Genomic DNA, 9,319 nt, shown 5'->3' on the forward strand with positions numbered 1-9,319 from the left:
GGGGGGGGGGCGGCGGTTGTGGAATTCAGTTGCAAGAATCTTTTTCATCCTTGGCCATGAATTTCTTCTTAAGTAACCAAATCCATATTAAGAATTAGCAGAAAATCTAAACATTTTATATTTAATTAGATTATATATTTAGGTATCTGCAGCATCCCTCATTGTATCTGTCTATAACTAATGGGCGTAGTTAACTACTTTAGGCCATGCAAAGCCATAATATGAGCTGCGACAGCCACCAAGCAAAACACAACCTTGATCCTGAAATTTAAACACAAGCTTAACACCATGAAAAACATGGCCCAACTCACTCATGCAGTCATGCTGTTGCTCAGAGTTCAAGCTTTAATGACCCGATTCCTTATTGCCCCACTAATTTGGTACCTAAACAATTTTTAAAGCCTGCCGAGTCCTACAGCACTTTAATTAGTATTCCCTTGAATTAAATCTCCATCTAGAAGAATGCATTGTTTGTTCCAAACTTTATTTCACACTAGCACGTAGCCTGTTTCCAAATATGTGGAATACAAACCTATCTCATGGCTCATGCAAGGACTTCTCATCAAGGTGTTCACCATGTAGTATTACAGAAACAGAAACTAAATTGTTAGAATTTTCCCATTCCAGCTGGAATAATACATCACTAAGTACAAGCTAAATGATAATAACTAATCCTTCACAATTCACAAAACAAAACGCATTTCCATTGCATGCCATAGTTAGAACTTCTGTAAGTCAATATTAATTGTCCATATTAAGCACTCAAATAGTTATAACAAACCTAAATCTTCAAAGCCAAATAACAAAAATAAAAACGCAAGCAAATTCAATTAACAAAGGCAGATAGACAGTGGAGTAAAGAAGACAATGATCAAGAAACATACCTTCGACACCATCCGGACTATAATTTCAACGTCAGAGTGAAGAAACTTGTGTGCAAACCCAATGAAATGCATAACCAATGAACTGTAATACAGGTAATTGGACAACACATATCCCTGCCAAGAAGGGTTATATCCATTGTTACTACCGTGAGACCGAAAATCTTCCTTCCTCTCACTCTTATTCGCACCATCCACAATCGCGTCGAGCTCTGCGAAATCATTCCAGGTTATAGTCCAAGGCTCCATATATGTAATCCAAACATCAAACACCTCGGATGCATTCTTAATCGAAGATCCCACAGGGCAAAACAAGAACGTCCTCAGTATAAACCGATACAACGGCCTCTGAATCCACGCGTTCCACGACCCGGCCTGCCGCACCGGCGCTGCAACATCTCTCGACTTCGCACCACTGCCGCCGCCATCGAACGAGCCTGAATTCAAAACTCTCCACCTCGGGTTCCCACAATTCTCGGTCCCACCGTCTTCCGTGACGGCCACAGAGCTCAAATTCAAGTACTTGACGAACAGCTTCACCACTTCTCCTAACCCGGAGGACGGTGGCGGCGTATCCCCTAACACCGATCGAAATGGAAACGACACGCCGTGCGATTTCAAGACATTGACTGGCAAAGGCGAGAAGTCGTTGTCAACCAACCAGAAGTGTACGAAAGCGTTGACGACGAACTCGGCACGCATTGTGGCCGATCCATCGTAACCGCAGGTGTAGTGAAGCAACGAGCTACGGTAAGGTTGGTGCGCATTCAAATCGTGAATCGGCACAAAGGCGCGAAGATAGGCATAGAGAAGACGGAGATAAAGGTTGCACTCGATCCTCTGCTCGTTTCCACGCTTGGAATTTGAAAATCCGGGAATGGAGGAAGTCCAATTCTCTAGCCTGAATTTCCTGGCTCTTTTGATGGAAATGGAATCGGAATTCTCGGAATTGGATTTACAGATAGGGTAATAGGCGAACCAGAAGAGATAGTATTCGAAAACGTTGAGCTGGATTTGAAGGGCGGAGGGTTTGATAGGGTCGTGTTTGAGTTTTGAATTGAATAATGGAGAAAGATCGGAGAGAGCTTGAGCGAATTTATTGGAGGAAAGGGCGAACCGGGCCCACTCCGGGAGCCGTTCGATTGGGAAGACGTATTTGACGAGGGAGAGGCGATCGACGGCGGAGATTGAGTGGAAGAGAATGCTGGAAGGGGAGAGGAGGGAGAAGACTGCGTTGGCGGAATCTGGATCGTTGGATGAGAGGACGGAGTCGATCCAGCCGTTGGATGGGTTGGGTTTGGAAGAGGAGGAGGAGGAGTCGGTGAGGCCGAAGAAGAGCTTGGAAATGAGAGGAGGGAAAGCGAGGGAGAAGAAGTGGCGGGTTTGGTCAGGTGAGTGAGAGAGCAGGAAAGAGTCGATGGAGGAGCAGGTGGAGATGATTTGGGAGGATGAGGTGGAGGAGAGGATGGAGGAAGCGAGGTCTTGGGATTTTGATTGGGAATCGACGGTGTAGGAGTGGGGGAGCATGGTATGGGTCAGTGAGGGTGAGAGAGTCAGTAGAGAGTAGATGGTAAAGGCTAGGGTTTTTGCTTTTTATTCGGAGAGAGAGAGAGAGAGAGGGGTTTTTGAAAGTTTTAAATCAGAGAGTGAGGCAAATGGCGCCCTTTTATGGGGGAAGAGGTGGAAGTGTCAGTGTGAGTCTGTGACTGTATGTTGCGTGAGAATGGGGCTCCGTGTAGTGTTTGGGGGGCCCTGCACAAAACGCGGATAATTATTCACGTTTTTTTTTTTTTGCTAGCAATTACTTGTAACTAAAAAGTATTAAAAAAAAAAAAAAAAACTAACTAACTGCCAAAAAAGTATCTGAACTTTAATAAAATNTCCTCGCCATCGCCTCGACGTGTTACCCAGTTCGACACTGCCGCCCCTCACCTCAAGCCTCCCTACTCCCTCAACCTTAAGGTATTTCATCTTTACTTTACACTTTTCTTCTCTCGCTTTTTCTCTAATGGGTTTTCTCTCTTACTTCTCACTGTCTCTCTCTCTCTTTTATCTAAAGACTGAAAGTCTGAAAGTGAAATAAGAGTCTCTCTCTCTTTAAGACTAAAGACTTTATCTGATTGGTTGATTCTTTTTTTTTTTTTTTTGTGGTGAAATTGCTTAGCTTTATTGAATTGTAATTGCTTAGCTTTATTGTAACTTTATTAATATTTGCTCCTTTTTTGAATTTATTCGTTGGTATTGGTGTTGGTGTTGGTGAGTTATTGAGTTTGTCTTTTAGTGTATTGTCTATTGTGAATTTATCATCTAATTGGCTCTTGTGATTGGGACCAAGGAACTTGTCTGTTGAGTGGGGGGATGGGTGGATGGGGGCATGGGGCAAGGTGGAAGTAAAGGCTTGAGAAGTAGGCAGTGGGTTGGCAATGGATAATGCACATGGGGTGTGTGCTAGTGCACAGTAGAGTGTGTGCTAACAGTTAGTAAAAAAGAAATAATGAAGCAACTAATAAACAATAATTAATAATTTAATTAACCAATACATTATTAAAGACAAATAAATTAAATTATGTTAGGCTAAACAACAGTTAATAATTTTATAATTAATGAAACAACAATATAACAAATTATAGTTTATAAATGACAAACAAATTAATGAAACAACTAAACAACTATAATTAAATGGGTTTCAGTTAGCTCAACTGGTAAAATCTCTGATGGTTGTATAAGAGATATATGGTTCAATTTCGCCTACACCAAAAACTCATAGGTTGAAACTCTCTTAAAAAAAACAAAATAATTAATAGTTTTATTAATAATGAGACTATCATACAACAATTTTAAAATATGAACACTCATAAAAAATAATTATAAACTTTATATATTTACTTTTTTTTTTTTTATTGTTATTGTTATTAATATATAAAATTTTCTTTTTATTAAATTACGAATTTATACTTGATGTGAACACTCTAAAGCGGCCACTACATCAATGCCTCGTTAAACAAAGTGAAGAATCCTCCAAACTATAAAGGCAGCGCAAAGCAAACAAACTTCTCTCCAATGACACTCTTTTTCCTGTAGATTCTTCCTCTATAGCTAGTCTGCCGCATCTCTATTAATTTGACTCTTAGCTAGTGTCTGTGCCTCACATATTATCTTTCATTAACAAGATGGAGACAGAGATGGAGAGAAAAGGAGAGGTGGACAAGGAGAAAACAACGAAGAGAAATGGGTTCACGATCTATCTGTCGATCATAAAGGAAGAGTTCCTCTTCGTGCTTCGACTGGTGTATGGAAGGCAGCCTTCTTTATCATCAGTAAGTATATATGCTTGTGTTTTTGATGCGTATATACCTAGCTTTATATATATAAAAGTGATGCATATGTACTTAGCTAACATTACTAATCAGAGTCTCCATGATTCTCCAATTTCAGCTAGGTTCTTTACTTGCAAATATATGATCATGATCATCATGATCAGTTCATAGCTAGGATTTTCCGAACTATGATTTTTTGTTTTTTTTTCTTAATTTTTTAAAAGTTTGGTGGTCATAATAAATTTCTGGGTTAAATAGCTTACCTAAATACCTTGGGACTTGGGAGTTGCTGTCAGTCAAGGTACTGGTAATTATTGAGGCCAGCTACTACGCCATTAGTGTGCACTGTGCAATGAAAAGTGGGTCACACACTCCCATGCATCAATAAATGAGATCAATCCCAGAATAATAGTATTACTGATATATAAAAAATAAAAATAAAAAGTTTTCCCTTCCTTTCTTTTTAAATAAATAAATAATTAATTATATTGAATTTCGCCTTCCTTATTTGCGGTATCGTTATATGTCAAAATTTTCTATCTCATTTTTTTTACTTTATTTATATTTCACTAATAAATATTTGTCCCATATATACTTAATTAATTAAATATTATTATTAATTAATAATTATAATATTAATTAATTAATAATTATAGTATTTAATTAAGTAAGTGAACATGTAATAAGTATTTATTGATAAAGTATAAAGTAGAGTAAAAAAATTATACAAAAGATTTGGACTCATTACGAGGACATGAAACATATGCGTGGTCAATATGCTCACAGCATCAAGTAAAACTGAAAGAATGTTAGCAGAAAATTCACTAAAACAAGTTGCAAAGCAAAAATTATTAATATAAAATTTAGAAAATGCTATCGATTGCTTTTAGAATACTGGTTAATAATTAATTTTAGAAAAATTTTAATACTACTTTTATGAAAAATGAAAAAAAATTAAAATATTAATTACTTTTTTTTATTTCCTTAAAATGAAAAAAATGTTAAAATATTATTTTTTTTATTTTTCATACAAATTTTCTTTAAACGGATTATTAACTAATGTCTTAAGGGCACTCATTAGCATTTTTCATAAAATTTAGAAAAAAAAAAAAAAAAAAAGGAAAACAAAGAAATAATTCGTTTTGTTTTCTCTTTCCTAGTCCAAAGTAACCATGGGCTCGCTAGAGTCGCTAGACACAATGTCAAAGCCATATGATATTACTTTATAAGCATGGTGGGTCGTTAGTCGTTACTCTTGACCATATGTGCTCCCAAAGTGTAGGCTTTATATGTTCGTTAAAATTTGTGTACTTCCTGCACTTTTTGCTGTTCTACACTTGTTCATGTTATTAATGGTGTCAAATATGCTGTCTCTTGTATTTGGTGTAGCAATTGAGTTTAGTGAGAGATTGACCTACTTTGGGTTAGCAACAAATCTGATCTCATACCTCACCAAATTGATGCATCAAGACCTCAAAACAGCTGCCAAAAATGTAAACTACTGGACAGGAGTAACAACATTGATGCCTCTACTTGGAGGGTTCCTGGCAGATGCCTACACTGGCCGATTCAATATGGTCCTGTTTTCGTCCCTCATATATCTAATGGTAAAAATACCACATTCCTTTTTTCTCGAAATCTAAATCACATCATTTAAGTGAATATTCTTATTATTCTAATCCTAATAATTTTTTGTTTATTTTAGTCCTTCAACTTTAGCATTCATGTCAAGTTGTCAAGTTGGTCCTTTTGCCCTTTACTATCTAGGAAATTGTTGTTATGTCCAATAAAACATGTAGTATATCACATATATATTTTTCATTTATTGTTCAAATATGTGAAGAGTAATTACACAGTTTCATAAACAATAATGGGGATTTGAATCCAACACTGGGTGCAATTACCTCACTTCCTCTCACATAAATTTTTACCGTTCTTATTTTTTTAACTTTTTTTATTCAATAGTTATTGAAAATTGAAAATTTTTTTTTTTTTTTTTTTTTACTTTTAATCTCAATTATTCATTGCTATTGCATCAGGTGCAATACCCTAGATATTACACCTGATCTCAATCTCAACAATGGATATAAAATTGAATTTAGTTAAAGTTTAATGACTAAATGGCCACAAAAAAACAAAAAAAAAAATACCCTTCAAAAACAAAAATGATAATTTATTCAAACAACGTGTAATTTGGATTTTAATCATATCTTTTTAACTAGAAAAGTCATTTATTTTCACTGGTCATAATCAAGGCTCTGGAGCTATTGAAAACGTGTATGATATTTAATATTTGTAATTGCAAAAACCAGGGTTTGATCCTCTTGACAATGTCTAACTTCATCCCAAGTCTAAAGCCATGCAATAAAATGATGTGTCTCCGGCCTAGGAAGATTCATGAGGTGGTATTTTTTCTTGCCTTGTATTGTATCTCTGTTGGAACCGGAGGAATCAAGCCCTCTCTAGAAAGCTTTGGAGCGGATCAATTCGATGATGATCACTCGGGAGAAAGGAAGAAGAAGATGTCTTACTTTAACTGGTGGAACTTCGCGCTTTGTTGTGGGCTAGTGCTTGGTGTAACAGTAATTGCTTATATTGAAGACAATGTGGGCTGGGGTGTTGCTAATCTTATTCTTGCTATCGCCATGGCCATAACAATAGTAACCTTCTATTTGGGAAAGCCTTGGTACAGATACAGATTATCAAAAGGGAGCACTTTAACTCCCTTGTTCCAGGTCTTGGTTGCAGCTATAAGAAAGAGAAATTTACCAGCTCCATCAGATCCTGCCCTATTGTATGAAGTTCCCATTACACACAAGTCTCAAGGAAGGCTTCTATGTCATACTAGTAGTCTCAGGTAAGATAAGCATGCGGCACCATTTTATATCACCATGTTAAAACATTTTTTTTTTTTAGGAAAAACTCAAGTTCAAAGGTGTTCTAACTTGGTTCCAAATTAAATTCGACCATATAGCCTGTAGCCTGAAAATGGTAATTGTACAATGTTATGATATTCTAGAGCTCTTTGGGTAACTTCATTATGGAGTTCCTAAAATTTTATCCATCTATTTTAAAATGAGTATATTAGATTTTACTATCTTCAATAATTAAAATAAATTCCAAAATGGTGATAGGCAATATTTATAAAATGTTAGTAATGTGGCAAAATTGAATTCATTCATTTTAAAATAAATAAATAAAACTTCATGAATTCTATGATGGAGAAACACAAGAATTTTAAAATTCCAATTATACACATGGAATGGTTTTGTTGCATTGGCCAATAAATCACATGAATAAATATAATTAGGAAACCTATATATAGCACATAAGTATTTGTACATAAGTTTTTTCTTTAGATCATGTAGCACCTATAATTAAAGGACTTTAAGCCTTCCACATAGAAAAGACACATTACACTACTTGAATTCAATACAATTAATAGTTGAAATCATCTTAAATCATAACAAATGTTGTAATTTCATGTACTACGTACTAAGATATATATATATATATATATATCTTATCAAAAAAAAAAAAGGATATATATATATATTATATGTGTGCACGCGCACACGTGCATGTCTATTGATACTTTTTCTTTTTTTTAGAAACATGTCTATTGATTCTAAACAAATTTTTTTTTTTTTTATAGGTTTCTCGACCAGGCAGCAATAATTGAAGAGAAGGACAATATATCAATTGAGCAGAATCCCTGGAGGCTAACAACTGTGACAAAGGTAGAGGAGACAAAGCTTATTTTGAACATGATCCCCATATGGCTAACATCGCTAACATTTGGAATCTGCGTCGCACAAGGCCCTACATTCTTCGTTAAACAAGCCACTACCTTGAACCTAAAGGTTACTGACAACTTCAAGATCCCACCAGCCTCCATCATTGCTCTTGGGGCTGCTGGAATGTTAGTCTCTGTCACCATCTATGAGAAAATTCTTGTTCCAACGTTAAGGAAAGTTAGAGGCAATGAAAGAGGCATTAATATCCTACAGAGAATTGGTATTGGCTTGGCATTATCAGTTTTAGCAATGTCTGTTGCTGCCTTAGTTGAAATGAAGAGGCTAAAAGCTGTTGATAATGAATTAATTCGGAAAGGGAAAACTGGGCCTTTGTCTCTGAGTGTTTTCTGGCTAGCTCCACAAACCATAATTCTTGGCATTGGAGATGGGTTTGCATTGGTTGGGTTGCAAGAGTATTTCTATGACCAAGTTCCAGACTCAATGAGAAGCTTAGGAATTGCTTTCTATCTAAGTGTGCTTGGTGCTGGGAGCTTTTTAAGTAGCTTTCTGATTACTGTTGTGGATCATGTCACTGAAAAGGGTGGGAGAAGTTGGTTTGCAAAGGATGTGAACTCCTGCCGTTTGGATAATTTCTATTGGTTATTGGCAGCAATGAGTGGGTTGAATTTGTGTATTTATATGGTTTTGGCTATGAAGTATACTTACAAAAATGTGCAGCGGAGGGTGATTGTGACTGATGGTAGTGACTAGTATGAGGGTGATGGGGTAGAGTTGTTGGCTTGAAATGTGATGGAAAATTGTGAAAAATGCATCTTAAGTTGCTTGCTTGCTAAAATCATTGTGTTAATATTGGACAGTTTTTTTCCTTGTACAAGTTTATCAAATTTCATTGAAGTTTTTTCACGTTAATGTATATTATTCTTTCATTATAAGAATTAGAAATTGGTTAAGGTATGCATCCATTAACTAGGGCAGTAAATCAGTTGAGCTTTGTTGAGTATTAAATGTTCAAACTTAGCTCGATAATAAATATAAAATGTTCAAACTTGACTTTAGTTTGAACCAAGCCTACAAAACAATATTTTAGTTTGAGCTTGTGAGAAGGTCCAAAAGTTTAAGTTCGACTTAACTTAATTTAATTCATAAATCAAGCTAAGTTCAAGCTCAAACTCAATATCATTATCAATTTTTTGAACTCAAGATCTAGCACCCGTACTAAGCATATTATCAACCCTTTTAGTTTGGATGAGTAGTCACAACTCCTAATTGATTAAAAGCTTAAGAAGATATAAGGTTATTTTTCAAGCTCATATCAAACTTATTATCAAACCCATAAACCAACCTAATTAAGCTAGGCTCAATT

The 9,319-nt window shown here is 35.8% G+C and overlaps 2 protein-coding genes across 2 annotated transcripts; one reads left to right on the plus strand and one right to left on the minus strand.

The window, feature by feature from the left end:
• Nucleotides 1-815: 815 nt before the first annotated feature.
• On the minus strand, nucleotides 816-2,516 carry LOC136065496 (uncharacterized). The gene has a single exon (XM_065768772.1). The coding sequence runs from the start codon at nucleotides 2,406-2,408 to the stop codon at nucleotides 831-833; it is 1,578 nt and encodes a 525-aa protein (XP_065624844.1). The 5' UTR covers nucleotides 2,409-2,516; the 3' UTR covers nucleotides 816-830.
• A 1,350-nt stretch (nucleotides 2,517-3,866) lies between these two features.
• On the plus strand, nucleotides 3,867-8,865 carry LOC112017461 (protein NRT1/ PTR FAMILY 5.6). The gene is made up of 4 exons (XM_024049912.2): nucleotides 3,867-4,198; nucleotides 5,588-5,805; nucleotides 6,511-7,055; nucleotides 7,854-8,865. Exons 2-4 carry the CDS (start codon nucleotides 5,659-5,661, stop codon nucleotides 8,704-8,706), a joined length of 1,545 nt encoding a protein of 514 aa, XP_023905680.2. The 5' UTR covers nucleotides 3,867-4,198; nucleotides 5,588-5,658; the 3' UTR covers nucleotides 8,707-8,865.
• The last annotated feature ends 454 nt before the right edge of the window (nucleotides 8,866-9,319 follow it).

This window comes from Quercus suber, unplaced genomic scaffold (assembly GCF_002906115.3).
Source record: "Quercus suber isolate HL8 unplaced genomic scaffold, Cork oak 2.0 scaffold_994, whole genome shotgun sequence".
NCBI classification, from domain to species: Eukaryota; Viridiplantae; Streptophyta; class Magnoliopsida; order Fagales; family Fagaceae; genus Quercus; species Quercus suber.

Bases quoted from the DNA above. Each gene is read 5' to 3' on its own strand.
- LOC136065496 (XM_065768772.1), bottom strand. From the start codon at position 2,408: ATGCTCCCCCACTCCTACACCGTCGATTCCCAATCAAAATCCCAAGAC.
- LOC112017461 (XM_024049912.2), top strand. From the start codon at position 5,659: ATGCATCAAGACCTCAAAACAGCTGCCAAAAATGTAAACTACTGGACA. The intron at 5,806-6,510 runs GTAAAAATACCA...TGCAAAAACCAG, and splicing joins CGTCCCTCATATATCTAATG to GGTTTGATCCTCTTGACAAT. The intron at 7,056-7,853 runs GTAAGATAAGCA...TTTTTTTTATAG, and splicing joins TGTCATACTAGTAGTCTCAG to GTTTCTCGACCAGGCAGCAA.